Genomic DNA, 25,425 nt, shown 5'->3' on the forward strand with positions numbered 1-25,425 from the left:
TAGTTGATGGGACGAGTGTATTTGTTGGTGGTGTAAACTTTCAAGTTCTTTTAATTCGATTATGTTAGTAGCAGTGATAATGTCTGAAATATTAGTAGATCTGTTTAACATAGTAACAGAAGTGAGCCATCAATCGGAACAAATAATAATCCTAGGCTGCGAGATTTCGACTACGTGCTGATGTGGTATCATCTCAATTCCTTCACGTTCCTGAAATTTAGACCTAGTCGTTTAAGATGCAAGAGGCTTGACGCTTTTTTGCTGCAGAAAGATTCACTTTCTGCTTACCTATGCAAGGGTATATTTGGTATATAAGAACACTTATACACTCCGATCGTTTGGCGTACAGAGCTGCATCGATTGTTCGGCCGTCCGGAACAAACTTGTAGTGAGTATCCCCTCATAATTCCTGCAAATTCAGAGCATCATCTTGTGTTCGGAACGCCTGTGTTTAGCAACAGGTTCAGGCACCGGACTTTCGTTTAATCACTGCTTATGCACATTAGGATTTCGGCATTTCGAGAAAATGCTCAGTTTTTTTCGTACGTTATTAAGGAAAAGCAGATTACGTAGGTTTGTCCAATAGTTTCCTCCACAGTTCAGTCGCTTTTGCTTCAGCTAAGGTCAGTTCTTGAGGCATAATTCAATAGCTCTGGATACCTTTTCCGAGGTCGTGGGGGTGACTAAATACGTTTGGTAGCGATGTCGTCTCATGACTTAGGAGTGCTAGTCGTAGTCGTCGAATTTGCCTCTATGGTCGTTCGCATGAACTTGGAATTCTTGGTTTGGCCTACCTGACCTTAGCCGAGCGGCGAGTTTCTTGCAACCTGAGCGAAATTTTGTGAATCATCTTATTAATGTGCTGTGATCAATTATTGCATCATCTTTCGAACAACCGTTGCTTTGGGATGCAACTTTGAATTAATCTAGCAAATGTACCCGAATCAGACTCTGTGGCTGGTAAATCTCACACGGGGCGCAGTACTCTACTGACTTTCAGGACACGCGTCATAAATACCAGAAACAATGAACGTATGCGAACATTCCAGTACTTAAGATTCTTCCTTGTGTAAACCAAAGATAGTGTAATCCATCTATTAGGATAAAAAGGGAAAGACACCGCAATATTCTTATTCTAGGGTAGTAAGTATAGTTGCAGATAAATTACACTCTAACTCATCTTAACTTTTTAAGAAAGCACGCAAGTGAAATTGAAAATTATGTCAAAGATTAAACAGTTAGTATAGAGAAATACAACATAATTGTTTCAAACTTATATTCCTAAGATATTCACTATATTTAACTATTTTATGTATTAATTTGTAAACTTGCCATTTTTATTTGCTACGTATAATGATTAATATACTATTCTAAGAGGAGTTTCTGATTCGTATGAGCAAGTAAACATATGTTTGGTATATTTAAAGGTAAATTCAGAAAATAAATCTGTTTCAACACAGCCGATCGTAGGACCACCAATTTACGAACTGTACTTTAAATTCAGTAACTTTCAAAACTTCTGATCAATCATTTCGATCGTTATGAAAATGTAACAAAATTCAAGCACTATTTCCAAGTGAACACATCACACAGAAAGAGTTAACAAGTGCGAGAAATATATTAGAGGTTGAAGGACCCACTGACTCAAATAAAGCTCGAAAGTATTGACAGGTCCAGATAACCGTTCCAATATAACTTGTAACTTCGAAGCATCACCATGTATCAAATCATATTGATCAAAATAATATAGCTGAAATATTATCCTTTTAGTGGAGAAGATGGTGTTTCTAACCCAAATAGTCATTAAATCTTAACGAACAAAAATGCCCATTACTTTCGTTGACATTTTATTTTTTTAAAAAAGGCTCCAAATTAGCATGTTTAGCAGAAAATTTAACCTGCTTGAATTAATTTCCTTCGTAGAGAAAGCTTCCATGTATATTGAAGATCCATTTTTTTTTTCCCCAAACCAGACTAGGCATGGAGTAGGAAATTTTCTTACGGAGAATGACATGAAACGATACTATTCTAAATTAGGGAAATTAATTTCGGAGTTTATAGAGTGGTTAGACACAAGTAAATGCTGGTGCATAAAATCAAACAAGGGAAGCATGTTTACAGTTATTGGTAGAAAGAATTACAAAGAAAACGTAGAAACTAAGATTTAAAAAGAAAATAACATTTATATCTCAGTACCAGTGCCTTGGACAAATTTTTACTGAAAGTTAACAGTTTATTAGAGTTCATTTTTGAAACATGGAAAACTTGCTAAAAACCATAAAAATTGATGTCCAGTTTATGCCAATGATCTTTACTTTACTGGAAGTGCGTGAAGATGGCTCTCTTAAACCTATAGTTTCTGGCAGAAATTTACATACTTATAGAATAGTGTAATGGTTAAGCAACTTTATTTCAGGCAACACACACACACACACACACACACAAACACAAAATCAAATATACGGTACAGGTTCGATAAATAACGATTTTAATCCAAAATAGAAATTTGTTGTTTGGTCAATGCCAATGGTTTAAAATTAGGTCAATTGACGTCGTGGACATGTAAATTTCACTCCAGTCAATTTTGTTATCGAAAGTGCCCAAAAAAAAAAAAAAAAAAAGACTCAAAATTGGCAAATTAAGCTATTTAAAAATATTCGAAACAGTAAAAGTTTTGGAGCATTGTCTCACCATAAATTATTTTTCGTTTGAAAAAAAAATATGTAGCCAATTAGATGGACTAGTATTGGAGGGTCCTCTTCCACTGTTTTCGACCAACATAGTTATGAATAAATTCATAAGATATTTTCATTTTGTGAAAGATACGTTACGTTCAGAAGTAATGCGAGCCTGCTCAACAGCATCCGTCGTAGCTTGGAGTTTATTACGGAACCTGAGTCCAATAACAAATTTTTTAGGCACCATGATTTCCATGTGTAACTGAATTTCGTAGATTATTTTGTTCACAGACATCGGACATTCAGCAAAATAAAAGATAGCATATGGATATTTTTCCCTAAAACACAACACTGAGCAAGGCTGTGATAATATATATAAACACACAATCACGTAACAGTTTCGACACAATAACTGTGTCTTCATCAGACTTCCACTCCTCTGATGAAGAGTGGAAGGAGTGCAAGTCTGATGAAGACACAGTTATTTTGTCGAAACTGTTGCGTGATTGTGTTTATATATATATATATATATATATATATATATATATTATCACACAGCCTTGCTCAGTGTTGTGTTTTAGTACAAAATGGAAACAAGGCGTGATAGAATAGTTATATTTTTTCCCGTAGAACTTACAGAGTTGCAACTTCACGAAGTCTGGGAAGTCAGGAAAATTGTGAAGGTCAAGGAAGCCCAGGGAAAAAGACTAAAAAACAGAAATTTTATAAAGTATATTTTTTCTAACATTAATTGTACACCAATGTTCAGCTTAGCCAGCTATTATAATACATATTTGGTTTTTATTTTTTATTTTTTTTTTCTACATGCAATTTTGTCTTAACCGTTTGTGGGTAGATGTTAATGATCATTAGTATGGGATATTGCTCAGATTTTTATGGGAGGTAAGTGGAATGTACGTATGAGCAGTTGATTACTATTTGTGTCTGTATAAATATTCACCGTTATTTATTCTTTATTTATATATCAAAGTCATCCGACACCTATCATGAATGTCGAGGGAATATCCTACCAAAGGTCAGGGAAAGTCAGGGAAATAGATTTTTCCAGATCAGTAGGAACCCTGAACAAATATGTATGATTCTTCAATCATACAATAATATGCACATATATGTATGTAAGAATCTTGAGTCATATAAGAATATGCAAATAAGAATCTTTATTATCCCAAAGAGTCACTTGAAAATCATATACAAACAGTTAAAACAGAAGCCAACATGTATTTCTTTTCGTCATTTCGTAAGCCAAACATACACCTAAAAATCAAGAAAGAGAGTTCGAATCATACGAGTAAACCATATGTGATAAGATTTTCATAACACAGCTAGGATTTTCACAGCATCATCGTCAAAAAAGGGTTCAAAGTGCAAGAAATTTACATTTTCACATTACCATATTTTAAATACCCTATCACTTGTTACCGTGACCTGAATAGCGCAAGATGCAGTTTTGAAAAGTGAGGGGAGCTGCATGTGAGAACTGAAATAATAAGTTAATGGTATATTAATCATTAATGCAGTAAGTAAAAGAGTAAGTTTACAAATTATTATGAACATGCATCAGTTCTTATTGTAAAAATTTTTCCACGTTTCTGTTAATTATAACCTGACACAGGCAACAACTGTGAAAAATGGATAGCAACATCTGTAAAATAATTACTATGTATCACATGAGCTACATGTATTTGTTCATTTGAGATCAGTAGAAAGACTTCTTTGCATACAAGTTGTTCTCAGAATTTATCATTGGTATGTGATCAGAATTGCCTCTTGGGTAACAATGAGTAGTTCTTCTCTTCTGTCATCTGTTTGCATCGTGGTTATTGATGTACTCTGTATGCCTTACTTCCAGCAACTTAGGATGAGAAAGAATAATTATTTACAAACTAATAACTTTCCTTTGTACTTATTATTTTTTGAAATTATCTTTTGTTAATTTTACCACTAATTGGTGTATTTTTAGTTTTCAGTTCTTTTTGTCCCTAAATTACACAATTTTTTCACATCATTTGTTACTTCTTCGTTTTCCTACGAGAGTTGTTGCAAAAGTTCTAAGCCTGCCTATGAATGGAGCAGCAGAGAGGTTATGGATAGTGTTACTTTTCAACATAGTTCCCCTGACAAGTCAACACATTTTGCCCATCGATTTTCAAGTGCCTTAATGTCGCTGGTAAAAAATGATTTGTTGAAGTCGTGTAAAATTTCATCTACGACATACATGACGTCATCATCAGAGTCAAAATGAGTACCTTCCGACTTCTTTTTGAGCTGTGGAAAAAGATGAAAATTAGAAGGTGCCGAATCAGGCGAATAAGAATCAATCCATAGCCGCAATCGTGAATTGCTGTCATTGCGATGACTGACTTATGGCTAGGGACATTGTCTTGATGGAGAAACATATCTGCTGTCAATTTCCCACGACGCTTCTGCCGAACATTATCACGCAGCTCTGGTATAAGGCCTGTATAGTACTCTCCAGTCACTGTTCGCCCCTTTGAAAGGTAATCCACCATTATTCTCTCTTCCGAATCCCAGAAAACTATTGTCATCACGTTTCCAGCTGAGGGCGCTGACTTGATCTTCTGCGGAAGGTGAGATGAAGGGTGTTTCCACTGCTTTGAACTTTGTCTGAGCTGTGGTTAGTAATGGTGGACTCAGATCTCATCTGCTGTTGTGAATCGAGTGCGAAAGGAATCTGGGTTTGTCCAGAAGAGATGAAGATTCTTCCTTGAAACGTTGCGTCTGGTGAGCTTTTGATCAGGTGTCAAAAGTTTTGGCACCAATATCGCGGAAACCTTGCTCATTCCCAGATACTGGGTAATAATTCGGTGAACACTTGCAGTAGATAAGTCCATAGTTTCAGCAGTCTGCCTGATGGTCATTCGCCGATGATTTCATTCACTTTGTCAATCAATGTTCTCCTGAGTTAGTGCTTCCATGGGCCTTCCTGATCGAGTGTCGTCTTCAGTATAGATTCTCCCCCTTCTTAAATTTGGCTGTTCACTATGGCGTATGAAGGGACACGTGGTAATGCTGCTACTTCAGGGGCATATCACCTAAAGTAGCAGCAAAGTTGGCGTGGATCTCCTGCGGCTTTAAATCTTACTTATGGAAATATTCAATAACAGCTCTCGCCTCCAATATCTCCATTTGGTCACACTTGGCTCACTCTTCTGTCTTTCAGGACCTGTAAACACAGAATAATTTAATATTAATACCAAATTTGGTGTGATATCACAGGAAGGTTCAATAAATACGGCCGAAAAATATTACATATCCAGTTGTAATATTTCATGTTTAGGGTTAGAATTTATGTGATAATCCTCGTACATTCTTACCGACACCTTTCCTCAATTTACTCCAGCTTGTCTGATGTACCTTTTATTGTACATTTTTTTAAATAGTATAACAAATTGCTCCAGATTTTATCGTTCTTTTTAGTGGGAGGAAGACAGACAGAGAAAGAAAGACAAGGAAGAGCAAAAGGTTTAGGATAGAGACATGGAACGTACGTATTATGTTACACAGAAGAAAATTAGAAAATCTTAAAGAAGAAATGAAACAAAATAATTTAGATGTGGTAGGCGTTTGTGAAGTTACATGGGAAGGTAATGGGGTATTGAACAGCGAAGAATATAGAATGTTTTATTCAGGTAATGAAAAGGGCGATCATAATGGCGTAGGAATAATTCTTGGAAAGCGCTTAAAGGAGAAGATAGTGAAAGTAGGATTTATTGATGATAGAGTTATGATGTTAAGATTTAAAGGAAAAACGAAGGATCTAGTAGTGATACAGACATATGCACCGACGACTTCGCATGCAACTGAAGAAGTAGAGGAAAATTACGAGAAAATAGAAGAAATTATAGATAGGGAGAAGAATGGTGCATGCATAATTCTAATGGGAGATTTCAATGCAGTTGTGGGAGAAAAACAGGAAGGTAGTATCGCAGGCAAATATGGTTTAGGCGAAAGAAATGAAAGGGGAGAGGGACTGGTGAATTTCTGTAGACAGAATTCACTAGTAATTGGGAACACTTGGTTTAATCAGCACAAGAGAAGAAGATATACATGGGAATCACCAATAGACGGCGGAAGATATCGGATAGACTATGTTATGATTCAGGACAGGTATCGGAATAGCTTAAAGTACGCGAAGACCCTTCCCGGGGCTGATATTTTCTCTGATCATAATCTTGTGCTGGCCGAAGTAGATATTCAGCTGAAAAATGTAGGCAGAAGAAAAGTAGGTAACAAAGTGTTGAATACTGAAAAGTTGAAAAACGAGGAAATAAGAAATCTTTTCGTTAAAAAATTCGAAGAAAAATGTTCAAACGAGGAAAGAATAGGTGCAGGTAGTAGCGCACGGTGGGAACATATTAAACGTTGCTTACAGCAGGCTGCAGAAGAAGCAGTAGGTTACCGCGAACACAAAACTGCTAAGAAACCATGGGTTACAGAGCAGATGTTACAGAAAATGAGGGAGAGGAAGATGTGGAAACAGGTTGATACAGAAGAGGGCAGAAAGATGTACAGAAAGTTAAATAATGAATTACGAAAAGAAACAGACAGAGCGAGGGAAGAGTTTTACAAAAGAAAATGCGAGGACATAGAAGAATTAGAAAGAGTTGGGAAATATGAGGGAATTTACAAGGAGGTGAAATCTATGGAATTTCGGAGAAAACAAGGGGGTATTATGATGGCAGTAGAAAATAAGAATGGGAAGGTAGTCAGCGAGAGAAATGAGGTCATAGGAAGGTGGAAAGAATACGTTGAAGACTTATATGAGAGTAGGGATAGACCGTGTAGCCTAAATGTTGAAGTAGAAAATGAAGTAGGCGAGGATGATAAAGGATTTAGTATTTTTAGGGATGAGTTTGAAAAGGCTATATCCGAGATTAGGAATGGAAAGGCAATCTGAGTAGATAACATACCAATCGAATTCATTAAAAATATAGGAGACAAGGGAAAGAAAGAATTGTTCCGACTATGCAATGAAATATATGAAACAGGAGAAAGGCCAAAAGACTTTCTGAAAACGATCATGATACCGATGGCTAAGAAATCGAACCCAAAGAGATGTGAGGATCATAGAACTCTTAGTCTCATATCTCATGCAGCTAAAGTTCTGCTCCGAATACTGAACAGAAGGTTATATGAAAGAACAAATAAAGAAGTTGAGGAGGAGCAGTTCGGGTTCAGAAGAGGCAAGGGCACAAGAGATGCAATTGGATTATTAAGGGCGATCGGTGAAAGATTTATAGAAAAAGGGAAAGAGGTGTATGTTATATTTATTGATCTAGAAAAGGCTTTTGACCGCGTGATTTGGGAATTGTTGTTGGGAGTTCTAACGAAGATAGGGTTCGAATGGAAAGATAGAAGACTTATAAGAAACTTATACATGAACCAACAAGTAAGTGTTAGGATAGGGGAAGAACTGACGGAAGAGAGTGCAATTGGAAGGGGAGTTCGACAAGGATGCAGCCTCTCGCCAACACTATTTAATGTCTGTCTAGAAGAGATAGTGAAAAAGAGTTTACATGATGATGATGGCATTTCGGTAGGAGGTAGAATGATTAGATGCATAAGATTTGCAGACGATATGGCGCTTGTTGCAGAATCTGAAAAGAAAATCAATAAAATGTTGGAAAGACAAAAGCCATGGTGATTGGAGCGAAGGGGTCTGTGTCAAATATAAAAGTAGGAGGGGAGAAAATAGAACAAGTGAATAGTTTTCGATATCTGGGTAGTATTCTTAGTAATAACATGAAGTGCGAACGTGAAATAAAAGCAAGGATAGGAATGGCGAAAGAAGCCTTTAGGAGGAAGAAAAGTCTGTTTTGTGGGACCTTGAATAAAGAGTTGAGAAAAAGACTCATAAAATGCTTCGTGTGGAGGGTTGTACTGTATGGGGCAGAAACGTGGACATTACGTAAAGGTGATGAAAATCGACTGGAAGCCTTCGAAATGTGGGTGTGGAGAAGAATGGAAAGAATTAGTTGGGTCGAGCACAAAACGAATGAGAGAGTGTTAGAAATGGTGGGTGAGAAAAGAACACTGTTAGATATTATTAGGAAGAGGAAAAGAAACTGGTTGGGACATTGCCTAAGAAGAGATTGTACCATGAGGGGCGTCCTAGAGGGTATGGTGGCGGGAAAGAGGGGGAGGGGGCGAAGGAGACTACAATTAATGGATGATATAAAAACAGAAAGATCATACGCGAAGACGAAGAAGTTAGCGGAGGACCGTGGAGCATGGAAGCTTCTCAGCTGCGGCAAGTGACCTGCCAATAAAGGCAGAAGACCTGTGATGATGATGATGGTTTTAGTGGTAAGCTTTGAAGACTAATTTGGTTTCGTTTGAAATAAAATATCTATGTTAATGAGCATATAATCTAGAGATTTGGAATTTCATTATCGGAATTTATTGTTGTAGCTGGTTATCAGATGCTTTTCTTCGGATTGGATACTGTAGAGTATGTATAGTGTTTTTTTTCTTCCTTTTTTTCTTTCCGTACCTCGTTCCTTCCTGTGTACTTCTAAAGTTTGATCTTTAAAACATATTATTGATAAATGTCTTGAACACAGTTTATCTACAAATACCAATTGTTATTTCGGTAGTATGATTTGATGAAGAGAACAGCTGGTTTACATATTGATTTAATAACATTTACTTAAGAATGAAAATTTCGAATACTGCATTGTTCTAAAATGCAATAACCCTCATAATTCATGTTAATGTGGTATTTATATCAGGATGTCAACTAGTCTGGAAAACATGGAAAACCTGGAAAAGTCAAGGAATTTTATAATTTCTGGAAAAGTCAGGGAATTTTCTGTATATTCTGGAAATTTTTGGTAAAGTTAGGTTTGTTTCATTGCTTTTACATTTTATCTACACAATATTTGGAAAACAACTTTTCGCTACAGCAGAAGTCATCATACATTAAAGGACTTATGAAAGGAGTTGGCAATCTTTGCGTCTGGAGCTCCTGGTTTCTGAGCATGTTAAAAAATGATCCTCATGTCGAGGGGTGTAGCTAGGCTATTGTAACCGGTGATCCCCAATAAAGTCCTAAATAACACTTGTTGTGATCTTGTTGATTTTAATGTAGCGATAAGTTAGTGTGTAACTATGTATGATTAACTCTAGTTTATAATATAATGTGTACCTACATTAGTTAGATTTAAAACTCCTATTACATTTCTTCCATATTCCATTTTCAGTGCAGTTTGGCGTTCCGCTTGTCTTTAGTAATGTTTATTATTATTTTACAGATAATTTCTGTGCATATTTTTAGTATGCTTGTAACTTTTTAATAAGATCATTTTTTCTAGCCAGTGCGTATATATATATATATATATATATATATATATATATATATATATATATATATATATATATATTTTATAAAGAACGTAAATGTAATAGACAGAGCTCAACGATTATTACCACACTTGAAGAAGTATGTCGATTCAGTTTCAGATAGCAATCGCGAACCATTTAGTGACAACTCTAAAATTGTTAAATCATGTATGAAAGATTCTTTGCTTGGAGCTAAATTAGCTTTCTTCCAAACTATTGCTGCAGACAATCAACCTTTTCTTAAGAAATTTCAGTCAGACTCACCATTTCTTTCTTTTCTGTATGGTGAAATACTTAAACTTCTGAAGTCCCTTATGATTAAATTTGTTTAAAAAATAATAATAATAAAAAAAAAAAAATTGTAATTGAAGCAGTAAGTTCTGAAGACCTGATGAAAGTTTGCCTAGAAGATGGTAGTAAGCATCTTGTGTTCAGTTAAGCATGTTGATGTCGGGTTTGTAACACGTACAACATTAAAATCAGAGAAGTTATCTGAACTGGATATCCTTCTTTTCGGAGGATTTGTTTGCATATTTTAACAGGTTTTTGTAAGAAGATTCTGTGTAAATTATCATTGAAATACAGACTTACTTATGGATGCCTCTCTCCCCCCCGATTCAGTTTTAAGCAAGAAATTTGGGGAGGAACAAATAATCGTAGCATTGGAAATGGTGGTAGAGAATTATCATTTGTCTGGCCCTGCTTATGAAGTAAAACGACTCTACAGTGAAATTTGTACTCAAGATTCAATTATCACAAAAATGAAGAAATTTGGCATGACTAAGGATCGTTTAGATCATTTGTGGTTCTTTACTCTTGACAGCACTAATACCAGCAACTTTCCAGTTTTCGTTAAAAAAAAGTACTAGTATTATCACACGGAAACGCTTTCGTTGAACGCTGTTTCTCATTGAATATGAGGTTTCTTGTGGATAATCTACACGAAGAGTCTTTAGTTTCGCAGAGAATAGTACATGACGCTGTCACACGTTCCACGGAGCCAGTCTCAAAACAACTAATTCATGCAGCAAGAAATGCAAATGCCAAATGGAAAGAGGCTCTGAGAAGGAAGCAGACAACTATGGGAGAGAAAAATCGTTTGAAAAAAGGAAAGAAGAAAGAGCAGCTGCAAAGTTGGAAGAACTCAAAAAAAAAAAAAAAAAAAATCCTTGAGAAGGCAGCAAAAGAAATCAACGAAGTTGACTAAGACATGAAAAATCTTAAGTGAAAATCCACTAGCATGATCATAATTGAAAATTTCATGTAGATTTTAGTGTTCTAGATTATAAAAATATTCTGTATTTAGTATTCTACATAGAGATACTAAATATAGAATACTTTTATAATCTAGAATACTAAAATCCATTATGTTTGTCAGTATTTGTATCTCGCAACGACATTGTTGCTAGTATCCATATATTTTTGTGTGTTGTCGTGTATGTATTAGCCCTATTTCATGTCCTGGAATAATAATAAAAAATCTAATAGAAGTAAAACTGAGTGTACCTCACAAGTACGTGGAATGAAATGTAAAATCTTTTACATATTTTTGTGTATTATTATGTATGTTTTGTCATTCACACTTTTTGTATTTAAATATAGACATAATATTAGTTGTATTGAAACAAGGAGCGGAGAGAGGTGGCTATAAGGGAGGATGGGAGGCCATCATAAAATACATTATATTTAAGAATGTTGTTCTTGCCATTAATAAATAGGTACTGATTTATGCGTTCTTCATATTTTTATAACAGCTGTCACAGCTAAGAGAACAGATATTATAAAACAACAAGTGTTTAGAGAATAGCGGTTACTTAACTTCACTGAAATATAATCTGGAAAATTTTCTGTTTTGGTCTGGAAAACCTTAAAAGTCAGGGAATTTTGTTGTCTGAAATAGTAGACACCCTATATATCTTTTTAAATGTTTATGCATAGGAAACAGAGTTTGTTGTTCAGTAGCTAAAAGGACATAAAATACGACTTTCATACAAACTTTATGGGCTATTGGATTTTAAAACCAGTGACAGTTTTCCAAAATTTTGACCTAAATAAGTGTTATTAAAACAATAATTTTTTAACTTTACAGCTAGCAGAAGACATGCATTTAATAGCAAAAAATATTAAAATTTGATAAGAAACTTCTTTATGTAATTTACAAATCTGTAGTGTTTTATCTGCAGAAAAGAGGACGTTAAATTTTAAGTGGAATGATTTGTTTTCTCGCTCCCTCCCTCTTTCTCTCTCTGTGTTTCAAAAACAAATAATATTAGCGTCTTTGCTAGTATAGTTTTATTGTTGAGTGTTCGCCATATGAATGTACCGTATTAGTCATAAGTGATTTGTATGTTGTATTTCTTTTGAATGCGTTCAGAAGCTTTTCACAGCGAGTTTCTTTTGTCTTTCTTTGGATCCATATGAAGCTTTAAGATTATGATTCCCCCTCCCTTTTTTTCCCCTTTAGATTGATTTAATGATGTCTTAATGTTTGTATTCTCTGACAATTCTCACAGAAGGGAAACGCGAATGTAATCAACTCAATACTTAACTCAGAAAATATAATTATATTGTAGGCTTATTTTATAATATGCCAAATTTTTCAGACATATGACAAAGCTTAATATTGTCACTTCGTAAATTTACATCTATGGGAAAGATATATGAGTATTGGTCAGTGTATCTAATCAGTGGCATTATCTAACATAATTTTGTATCTGTGTTTCAGCTCCTCCGTTTGTAGATGCAGAAGATTCTCACTTCTTTGCGTATTTTCTAACAGTGGTTGTGATATGTATTATAGCATATTTAGTATTCCATAATAAGCAGAAGGTATGTACTTTTCTATTTATCTTGTAACACTTCTCTAATAATATAAACAAAACGATTCAGTGTTAATTTCTTTGGATTGGAATTTCAGCTTTCAATTTAGGGCCAATAGGTCTAATGTAGACAGACCAAAATTGGCGTAGCTTTAGTCATCTTATAAATAAATATAACAACAATAATAAAAAGTATTACTATGACCATTCACTACGGAAACAGAACCCGTAAAACCAGCTTCTCCATGTTACGGTGGTAAATGATTGACCATTCACTATTGCTTCGTTAGGAGATTGACTATTTACTCTGTCTGAGAGACCGAATTCAAGATTTCAGGATCACAAGGAGTTGTGATCGTCACTGCAGGCTTTCCAATGCTCCTTTATTTCCTATTTTTCCTATATATTTGCGTCTCTTCCTATAAACTTCTATATTTCCTATATTTTAACGAAACCTCCTATATTTTTGCGGCATTGCTACTTGTGAAAATAACAAAAGGAAATAAGGTATGGGTGGTTGAAGGACCTTTTATCTCCATAGTAGGGTGGTTGAATGAAGATTTCCTTGTTTTTCGTCCTTTCCTGCTTATTGTCTAAAGATAATTACACCAGACAATATACAGTTAGCGCAAAAAGTATTCATACACCTACAAAATGGAACAAAAATACAGAAAATTCAAGATGAGCAGGACAAAGAGAAACAGAAGATGACAAATAAGTTTATTCAGTCACTGAAGAAAATGAAAGTGTAATTGATACTTTTACTGTTGTATATATTTCCTTAGATGCACTAAGTTTTTTGTGCAGTTGTGTATTTTGATGCTTAACAAACCAACTCTTTGTATCATGTGTTTTGTGATTTTTTTTTTGTATGAATTTTGTAATGATTTTTATAACTTTTGACTTGTACAACTCCTTTTTACACTTTCCTTAGGATCGTTGCTTACTACTGGTGAGATCGTACGAAAACACTAACAAACTCGTATAAAATTTTACAAGATAATTACCCATTTAGTTATATTTAGAGTAGAATGTATGTTCATATAACAATTGATGTAATTTCCGTGTATTTTTTTTTTTTCATTTCTACCTATTGGATAATTGAAAAGCTTCTTTTTCACAGCTTCACGAAACCTCCTATATTTTTTTCGTCGTGATTTCCTATATATTTTTTTTCATTAGAATTGGAAAGCGTGCTCACTGGTAGAGTGTTTACTTCTGGTGTGTGAGGTCTCCGGTTCAATTCCAGTTTGCGCCAAGTGGACTTCGTGGTAAACAAACACCGTGTGCATCGGTTTTCTCATTCTACCATTTCATACAGAACCTACACGGCATAATCATGAAACGTAAAACTGAAACCCTTAATTTTTTTAAGCATTACTAATATGACATGCTGAAGTCTTAAATACCATTCTCTTAAGAGATCATTCTTTATCATTAGTATGACACGCATGAGATAAAACTGAAGAATGCAGTATCTCATACCACATTATGATGTGCTTTGTCTCCTTGGTAGAGTATAAACTTGTGGAATGTAGCGTAAATAGAAGAAAGAAACAAGCGTTAAAGTTACAAAGTGTAGCAAGTTCATGGAAGTGTTGGATTTATAGTCAGGAATGTGCAAATAAACCAACACGGAATTCCCTCAGGGTAAGAGCAAAAGTAGGTGGCGGTTGAAAGGTAGTGAAGTGATTTCTGAGTAACTGGGATTATAAAAATCCTGGAACCTAACTTGTTCTGCAGGTAACATTTCTCCATAAATCTGATTTGTAACATTCTGATATCTCGGTCCTTCAGTCAAGAGTTCCTATTTATCCTGGCTTTCTTGGGTTGGCCCACGATGTTCACATCTCTTTGTGCTGTTTGGTCTTCGATGTTGAACACTAGCTCTGTTCGTAAGTTCCCCAATGGCAGTGCAATGGCTGCTCCTCCTGAGGACGGAAACGAAGATCATGAGTGACATTCAGCGTTCGAGTCCGACAAGGCTTAAGAGAAAGACCCTCTATAAAACTTGGTGGTATGTGTATTGAATTCAGGGTGTCTATCGGTCACGAATGTCACGAAAAAGTCACGAAATGAGAAAACGGTCATGAAAGTCACGAAAAAGTCACGAAATTTAGCTTTTGGGTCACAATTTTTTAAACTGTGAAAATGTAAGTACAGATTGGAAAGTTTTGTTCTATAAAACGTCAAAATTCACCACCAAAAATGTTTATGGTCGGCTTTAGACGCTACCAAATCGCAAGCAAAGTACGTTTCTATCGCATGGATGAAAATTCGGCCTAATTCGTACCCAAATTTGCTCTTGAAAATGTTAGAAAATTTTATGATAGGGTACAGAAAAGGTCACGAAAAAGTCACGAAATTTCATTTTGGAATTTTGGTAGAAACCCTGGAATTGTAACGTAAAACATCGGTTGACAGACAAATGCCACGCTCAGTTGTTTAGGTCGGGATGAGGGAGGTTCTGATCAAATGGAAGAAAAAATGGGGGAAGAGGAAAGATTTCTGCTACACTGGTGTCCAAAAAGATAGCATAATCCTAGTCCACAGCCAAAAATATAGCAGAATCCAAGTCCACATGGACCAAACATTCCTGACTGATCCTAGGCATCCAAACGTGGACACCTGCGTGGAAAAAGTGTACAAGGGAAGAAGAAAACACACAACACAGTCCCAACACCTTTATTTGACAAAACTCACCATAGTTGAAAATGACCCAATGTGTGTGGCGAGAAGACAAATGAGTTTGTAGTGGATCAAGAGCATCAGTAAGGCGTGTGGTCACCCCGTGCGGCTACACAGGCTGCACAACATCGTTCCATGCTTCCGATCACTTTGTTGATAAGGTCCGGAATCGTTCGTGGTGGGGGCTGTCGGGCTGCAATCCGCCTTCCCAATGCATCCCAGACATGTTCTTTTTTGTACATGTCTGGGGACCGTGTAGGCCACATCTTGCGTCGAATATCTTCCTCCAAAAAATCATCCATGAATATGAATGATGATCCAACTGCACCCTAAAACAGTCTCACATACGGTTCCAGCACCTCATCATGGTACCTGTGGCCAGTTAAAATACCGCCCTGAAAGACGTGTAGGCCAGTACGGCCATTTAGCATGATGCCCGCCCAAACCATCACACCCTCACCATCAAATTGGTCCCTTTCAATGATGTTCAGCGGGTTGTAGCGCATCCCCTGTTCTCTCCATGTCAGTGTCCGTCGAGAATCTGACTGCAAGCTAAATCGTGACTCTTCCGAAAACAGAAGTGAAACCACTGCTCCATGGTCCACTGCCTATATTCTTGGTTCCACTTCAAGCGGGCTTTGCACCGCACACGAGAGAGAGGCACACAAAGGACGGGACGTCTTGCGTAAAGACCAACCTCATGCACTCGCCGGTACACTGTCTTGAAACACGTCCTCTTGTAGCAGCTGCAAGCTCTGATGAAAGTTGCTGTGCTGACATCGACCGAGAAAGACGTGTTCTTACCGACAGACATTGGTCCTGTCTAGGGGTTGTGACTCTTGGGCGACCCGGAATTAATACATGTGCGATGTTGCCGGTGGTTTGAAACCTGTGCCACAGCCGTGAGATCACACTTTATGATATATGCAGTATTCTGGACACCTCCGTTTGTGTTTGCCCAGCTTCCAGCCGTCCGATTATCCTGCTCAGGGTTTGATGTGGGTCCTCGTGGCATTTGAAGCCTTCACGACGCACCAACACTATTGCCAACACGTCTGCTTTGCACACGACTCAGCAATCGACTGTGGTGTGGTGTGGTGTGCTGTTATCAGCTCTTCTTCGGGCATTTCTCTTCCCTGCCTCCAGCAGCCCTTGTATGACCTTCACGCTTTCTTCTGTGTGGCAAGGTCAATTGTGATCACACTGTTCTATGACTTCTGTATGCCGCTGTTCCCATTGTGTGTTCCCGCCTTTCCCAATTTTCCTTAATTATGTTATCTTTTTGGACACCAGTGTAGTTTATCACATATACTGAAAATCCCTAAAACAATAACATGACTCTATAGCTTCTTGATAATGTTACTGGATTTTGACTGACGGAGATTGAGTCGTTCTCTTGACATTATTCAATTCTTTGCTGTAGTTAATTGTTTTCGAAAGACGTAACAATGAGAAGCATGGAAATAAATAACGATAATGATTAACTAAATAACAGTAACAGAGTATTAAAGAAAATGATCTGGTTGAACATTTTAAATCTCTGTATCATCCTCAGGACAAAGCAGATATGATTATTTCCAAATCGTAATATTTTGTTTGAAATTAGCATTGTTTCAGCATCACTTAATTATTGTAGTAAGAAATTCCTCAATGATACAACCTTCGTCTAACAAAATCCTAAACAGGAGGAAGGGGAAGGAGCTGAGAGGGCAGCTTCATTATTGTTCATTCGTTACCTCTGTATAATTATGTTTTTGCCCGCCTCAACCGCAAACACCACTGTCAGACTTGTGGGTGATTGATGGGAATCTGGGACATATGGGAGACTGCGAACGTGTACCCATCCCGACATGCTGTTTTGTGAGTCTACTGTGTCTTTTCTCTTTGCTCTGAAAGAAAGAAAGAAATCATTTCTTTAAAAATAGAAAAAGTATAAAGTAAAATATCGTATCATTTTTAAAATTTACTTGATCCCACATTTTCATATTAGGTTGGTGAGAGCTTTCTTTGTTCATTTATAGTTTCTTTTCGTCTATCGTTTGTCGTCTTTTTCTTCTTGGGCCATGCATTTTGGTTGTCAGGAATGGTACTGTGACGCGTCTCCTTTTCGCCTTTACAACGTCACTCCCACGCGGATCCTACGGAAAGGCATGACTGCGGGGTTGAGTGAGTAGTAGCTCTCCATGTAAACGCTCTGTTATGCTATTGCGGCAACAATACAAAACTTTCAGTTATATAATACTTTTATGAACTTACTTATTTGAGAAAGAAAATGTTTAACTTCCAGTGTAGGCTCACCCTCTCTTAGAAAGACCAAATGACATAAGAGAGATCGAGGGTTAACCTGCTATGAAGAATGTGAAACAAAAATTGTTTCCTGTAATTTCGATACCTTGTGATTAAAGAAAGAAATCGCTATAGTGCTAACGCAAAATCTAACCTTTTGAGTAGTATTAAGTGCTTCTCCCGATTGGTTATTAAGAAGTTTTCACATACACTGCTGGACAGATTAAAGACGTCAGGATGCTTAGAAATAGCACTCATTTGGTGGAGATACTTAGTGAGAAAGAGGCTGATAAACTGTTGAAATTGGATATCATTGGTCATTTTCACGTCACAGTGAAAACCCCATCGTCTATTGAATTAGTCGTACAGTAATTTCATGTTGCGATATCTTGAACACATCCGATGAGGAGATAAATCAGAATTAGCTGTAGCATGTAATAGAAATAACTCAGGTAAATATTCCAACCTTTCAGTTGCGTACCGTCTCGGAACTTGTGAAGGTTGGTGATTATATCCCCAAAGTTCGTCCGTACATTCCTGGTACGCTTCGTTGCTGTAAGGTGTGGATCCCTGTACAGCGACCAGTTCCTATTGTGTTAATGTAGGGATGGCCAATTCCGGAATTTTTACTTTCCGGAATCCGGAAAGTAAAATCGGAAAATTCCGGAATTCGAAAAAATTCCGGAATTCGGAAAAATTCCGGAATTCAGAAAAATTCCGGATTTCGGAAAAATTCCGGAATTCAGAAATATTCCGGATTTCGGAAAAATTCCGGAATTCAGAAAAAATCCGGATTTCGGAAAAATTCCGGAATTCGGAAAAAATCCGGATTTCGGAAAAAATCCGGAATTCAGAAAAATTCCGGAATTCGGAAAAAATATTTTTTCTTTTTGTAATCCTAAGAATTTTGTTCAAATGCAAACGAACAAATTTCCTTTTTGTAATCCTAAGAATGTATGATGCAAGTTAAGCTGAAACTTACATCCTAAAGTATACACTACTCAATCTTCCCATGGTTAATGAGATGTAGTCCAAAAGTACGATGCACTCCTAATATTTAATTTTTGTTTTACTGTGATATTGTTCAGAGGTAATACATATATCACACTGAGATAAACAACTTGACAGAATGAAGATATCATACGTAGTTTTCCAGAAAATCGTGAGAAAACGAATTTTTATGAAGTTAAAATATGCGTCGCTTGTTGCCAGTGTGATGCAATTGATAACTTTTATGCTGGAATAGTCTTATTATTATTATTATTATTATTATTATTATTATTATTATTATTATTATTATTATTATTATTATTATTATTATTATTATTATTATTATTATTATTAATCGTTTGTGTACTGTAAAAGAAAAATATGAACCGTTAAGTAGTAGATTTTATCTGTTGTTTTTTGATATCTTCTAACAGTAATAACAAACTGCTTGTAAATACGCAATGATTATCAAGGACAATGGCATATTAATGTAAGGACTACTCTGCAGACTAGCAATAAACAATAAACAATAACAGATAAACAATAGTTCCAAAAAAAAAAAAAAAGTAACTAACTTGGGCACGTCAGAATGTTCGCGAGAATATAGGGACCCATTGAGACTATACGTGGTGTAATTATTACTCAAAGGGCCGTACAATGGAGGCATTAACGTTAATGTTAATGGTACTAATGAGCACTTACTTGCTCTAACGGTTAACCTCATTTTTGAGATGATTCTTAGAAGTGGGCGTGTTGGCATGCAGTTAGAAGACATCCATTATTTAAAAAGCACACGTTATTTGTGGAGTGCTAACGATTTGCGTCACTATCGAACACTAACATAGCACTAGCGACGTTTAAAGTCGAAATTGGAGTCTGACATAAGTGGCTTGTCAACTTCACGGACATTATATTTCCCTTGAATGCGAGAATTTTGCGCCCAGGAAATTTGCGCCCTACCACAAAAATAGGAAAAAATGCGCTCGCATTATATTTGCACTGGGATGTTTGCGCCCTACCGCAAAAAGAGGGGAAAATGCGCCGGCTATATATTTGCACTGGGATGTTAGCGCCCTACAATTCAACTTATTTTTGTATTGTGTAAAGTAACTTCCACTCACACTTGAACTAGGCTTGCCTTTCATCGTCTCAGTGAGTTACTCCATCCGTTATAATATTTCGAACAAATGAAAAAAAATACAATTTTAGTTCACTAAAGGGCAATCCATACAAATACAATTTTTCATTATACTACAAAATTTACAATAAAAGTATAAATGACTGATATATAATTATTTATTAATATAATCAAAGAGTATAATTTAATCTACAAAAGGCTGTTTGGCTCTACCCAGATATCTCTGTTCACAATCCTTGCGAGTTGTTTGGCTTTTTAGGACACAAAATATAGAAAAGAAAATGTAAAGTGAATGTAAAATCAGTTCAGTAATATTATCAAGAAAACTATGTACAGTGTGTTTACTTGCTGGAATTACACTTTAAACACACAATTGCGTTCAGTCGTTCTTTCAGAAAAAATGTTCCGGGGGGCACACTTAGTATTCCGGAGGGGGTCACTGCTGGTACTATTCTATTTATTATTATATTATAGACGTATTATTTTGGTCTCCTCCGAGGGGGCACTTTGAGAGCTCTGGGGAGGCCAGTGTTCCCCCAAAATCATCTCTGGAAGAAGCAGTGATTGCGTTGATCCGTTGTGTTCTTTTGGCTTATATTGAAGTTTATTCTCCCCTTATATAGCCACAATGAAAATAAATCACAAATGGCATGGTTGTGGGGGAGGATTGTTTATGCTGTAATGTCAGCCCTTCCGAGCAAATGCGTAAGCTCGAATAGGTTCTTTTATTTCGCAGGGCTCAAACTTCCCGGTGGAGGTACATTGCAGGCGCAATTTTCCTTGTTCTTGAGGTAGGGCGCAAATTTCCCAGACGCAAAATTCTCGACACCGTTCGAATGACCTCGGAAGACTATATCTTTTTCAATACTTTTTTATAATTTTTTACTCGAGATATCTTCATAGCTTCTTATTAAAATACTTACTAATATATCCTCATTTTATTGTCCTAACCAATCATTATGGGTATGTTGTCAGTAAAATATTTAGATTGATCGAGCCTCTGGTGTGTAACCACAGTATTTCATATCATCCCTCCATTAGAAATCTTGGCTAAACGAACCAATATATGTTGCCAATAAAATAGTTTAGAATGATTGAGCCCCTGGTAAATAACCACAGTATTTCGTTACAGACCGCCCCCCTTCCTATTACCATATTCTAGCTACGTGCCTGACTCAGCTAATTCTCTACATTCTTTACCAAGCACACATTTTCTAAAGCGGAAAATGCTCTCTAAATACCTAAGCTCATTATTTTCAGCAGATGCACAAATTGGGTAACATTCTATCTAAAGTTCATTCAACGAACCTTCTGATCCTGATGTAAACATTGCAGAATTGTATTACTCCGCCAGTCATCCGATGATTGGCTATCGGTCAGCGCTTCTTTCGAGAAGCACGTGCTTGTACCCTGTCGATGTTTTACTTATTCCCCGCATGTGGCCATATTGTTAACTGTAATTCGCGCTAAAGTTGGGTCAAAACCACTTTCAATGCATGCGTATTCTCTTTAATTGCATTAATTCAATTTAGTTCTTAGATAAAGTGTTGTTTCTGTTGTCTAATTCTAAGGAATTCTGGTAATGAGTCTTATAAGCAAGGACTATTTTCTTCTGCCGCATGGGTGTTCTAAGGCTCTCTAACCAATAAATTCAAACAATCACCACGTGTATTTGTTTACATGAGGTACTGAACGTTCCTTGAATAAACTTTACATGAATGTTATATATGTCGATTACTGGAAACCGTTTCTCGCTATCTATTACCATATTTACTATATAATGATTAACGTTAAAACCGGAAATGGTTGATTTGTACCGCTTCCGGTTTGAATATTACATTCATCAGGGAACTCGATTCTTAACTATTGACTATGTACATCGTGGCCAAAATTGATGGTAATCCATCAGATAGTAGTTGAGAGTATAAAGATAAGGGATCAGGCTTCTTTCTGGAATAGGGTCATATTTTCGGACGAAAGTAAATTTAATCTTATCGAATCCAATGGGAGGCGTATGGTATGACGCAAGGTGAATACAGAGATGAATCCTCAAAATCTCGTCCCTAAAGTAAGACACGGAGGAGGGTCCGTGCTCGTCTGGGGTTGTATGAGTGCCTCAGGAGTGGGTCGTCTCCACTTTATCGATGGAGTGATGATCCACAAAGTGTATATTAACATATTAAAGGAAAATCTCCATACTAGTGCGCAGAAAACAATTTATTGTTCAGCAAGGCAACAACTCCAAACATACAGTGGAAAATACTCGATTGTGGCTACTCTATAATACCTTGAAACAGCTTCGCACACCTCCCCAATCCCCAGACATGAACCCCATAGAACATCTATGGTCTGTTCTGGTGACAAGAATCAGAAGGCACAGCTTCTCTACTAAAGAAGGCCTGAGAAAAGCTATTCAAGAAGAATGGGACATAATCAGTCCCGAAGCTACTAACTAACTAACTAACTCTATGGCCTATGGAACCCGGAGGTTCAATGCCGCGTTCACAAAAGCTCTCCACTGACTTCTATAGTCCCGAAGCTACAGAACTACGAACTACTACAGGTGAAATCAATGCCACGAAGACTACAGACAATCATTAACGCACAGGGTAATCCCACAAAATATTAAATAACGTAATATACTTTATAAGCATTAATTCAATCATAAGTGTACGGTGACTTTTTGCGTTTCCTCGTTGCGTTGCGTTTTGAGAATTCCTTGGTGAGAAAAGGAATTCTCTCTTTTCTTCTGAGCAAAACAGTGATTGTCTTTGTTTGGCCTTTCTCTTGTATATAGAAATAAAATGTATGAATGTGTAGTCTTAATTCTGGTTATATATATATATTTTCCACCTCCCGTTCTCATGCTAGCTGTTTTCAATATAAAGTATGCATGGTGTACGAGCACTTTCTGCGCTCACTGTAGGTATGTTGACAATAAGCGAATGTTATTAGAATATTTGTTGAGATTTCTTTTCCTTCACTGCCTTTCGCCTGATTAAAAAGTAGTTTGCAGTGCTTTGGAGCAGCTGCAGGTGGGAACGCGATAATGTTTGAGACATACCGGCGACTTTTTTGTGTGTGAAAATAAGACCTTCTCATAAAGCAGTAAATAACTGCAGTAGCAATTGTCTACGTAAGTGATAAAGACATATCCAACTACAAGAAACTAATACAGTATATATATTCATTATTGTGTTTCTCTTTTAACAGCTACTAGCTAGGGATGGCCAATTCCAGAATTTTTACTTTCCGGAATCCGGAGAGTAAAATCGGAAAAATTCCGAATTTTTTCTAAATTCCGGATTTTTTTCCGAATTCCGGATTTTTTCTGAATTCCGGAATTTTTCCGAAATCCGGAATTTTTCTGAATTCCGGAATTTTTCCGAAATCCCGATTTTTTTCGAATTCCGGAAAGTAAATTTTCCGATTCCGGAAAACAAAATCTCCGGAATCCGGATTCCGGAAAATTTTGGCCATTCCTAGTTAATTGTAAGGGTGATAATTGTGCTTGGTTTAACAACTGTCCAGACTCTCAGAGAGAAACGTGTCTGAAAGTTCATGGTGATAGAAAAATACCTCCACTGCCGATGTGAAAAGTTGTATCAAAGGATCTAACGCCGCTGCCTTTTTTATTTCATGTCTGTATTTCATACCTGTTAGAAAATACAGGGAATAGACAAAAAACTAAAAGCAATTCATACAGGACACGTAAGTTTGGCTCCCCACTGTACAACACGTGTTGCAGTTGCCAATCGTTTTTTGTTTTCAATGTGTGGACCTTCCTCTTCCGTCAGCCGTAACCAGTTCACCTGTGAGTGTCGTGGTGTGAAAGTGGTGCGGCAAAATGGGCGACCTGACAGACTTCCAAAGAAGCATGATCGTTGGTGCCCGTCTGGTTGGAGCTTCAGTGGCAACAGTGGCGAACATTGTGGGGGTATCGAAAGGCACTGTGTCCAATGTCACGAGGGCACATACACAATTCATGGGCAAACGACGCACAGTGGAGTATTTAGCCTCAAAAGTTGGCCAAAATAGGAAGTTGCATTTTATTTCTTATAAAACTTGGTATACTTAGGTTTAGATGGTCGCTCATTACGAATCTGACACCAGAATTAAAAAATTCAAAATGGCGGATCCAATATGGCGGATACAAATCGCTGAAAAGCAAGCTATCGATATGAAATCGGGTACTTGGGGGTTTCTGAGGTCGTTGATTACACATCTGACGTCAAAATTATAAAACTCAAAATGGCGGATCCAATATGGCGGACACAAATCGCTAAAAAGCGAGCTATGGATATGAAGCTGGGTCCATGGTTTTTTTTTTTTAAGGCCGCTGATTACAAATCTGACGCCAAAATTACAAAGCACAAATTGGGGGATCCTATATGGTGGACAAACTCTACAAAATTCACGATATGGCAACAAAATTTGGTATGTAGACGTATTCGAGGTCGATGAGTGCAAATCTGATATTAAAATGGTTAAATACAACTTGGAGGAACGCCAAATAGCTTTCCGTTAGTTATTTTATGTGGCATTTCGGTGAAAAGGAAACAAACTTTCTATGCATATGATGTATTGTCATTCGAAATTTGCACACATTATCCACAGTAAATTTGCACGTAAAATCAAATCAGGCAAAATTAGTTAACAAAAGAAGTATTGTATCCGCTTTTCTTGAATTAAAAGCCTCCGTAATCAGAAAAATAACTTATTCGTAGTTGGTGTACAACCTACTTCTCCGGATAAAAACAAGTACCCACTTGTGGAAAAGAAGCGAATATTCGTAAAAATAGCGCATATGTAACTTTATCTAACCTAGAAAATGCACACCAACTTCATACACATTCGTCATACTCAAATAATACAAATTCGAATAACCAAACACGTGAGAGTATACCACATGTCATCCTTGCTTGCTATCTTCAAACGACCATAGAGGACTGTAACACATTCTAATCTGAAGCTTCACCCGATGATGCATCCGTTTCATTCTCGCCTTCATCACTGTCTTCTTCTGTCGCTCCTGCAAGGAGTGGAACGTCTGGTGTCGCTGGAAGTAGGAGTTGTAATGTTTCGCTTGAAAAGAACTTTCTCCTTGTCTTTGACTTAGGCTTGGAACAGCTTAAGAAAGGATCAGAACTGAGCAATAGTCTGTTGAGAACATTTCGCATGCATAATTCTCGTGAGAACTTTCGTAAAAAATCCTGCCGATACTGGCGAAAATGCTTATTTCTAGCTTCAGCTGCTTCTTCAGAAAGTTGCCCAATTGGCAATATAGCGTAACTAATAACGGTGGCCCCATATACTAAAACTTTGTGTACAGTAGGTGACATTGGGTACCACCGATATAGTTGAACGTAAAGTTGTGCAGTAGCCTCTGTGTATTCACCAAATTTTTGGATATTGATCTTGTGGCCACTCGATATTGTCTCCA

The 25,425-nt window shown here is 36.8% G+C and overlaps 1 protein-coding gene across 2 annotated transcripts in view; it reads left to right on the forward strand.

The window, feature by feature from the left end:
* LOC145662873 (uncharacterized) overlaps positions 1-25,425 on the forward strand; it is a 162,880-nt gene that overhangs the window by 126,062 nt on the left and 11,393 nt on the right. For both annotated transcript variants that reach the window (XM_081728832.1, XM_081728831.1), the window contains exon 3: positions 12,787-12,890. In XM_081728832.1, coding sequence (XP_081584958.1) covers positions 12,787-12,890 — 104 coding nt within the window. The remainder of the gene's footprint in view (positions 1-12,786; positions 12,891-25,425) is intronic.

This window comes from Thermobia domestica, chromosome 10 (assembly GCF_964235325.1).
Source record: "Thermobia domestica chromosome 10, izTheDome1.hap1.1, whole genome shotgun sequence".
NCBI lineage: Eukaryota > Metazoa > Arthropoda > Insecta > Zygentoma > Lepismatidae > Thermobia > Thermobia domestica.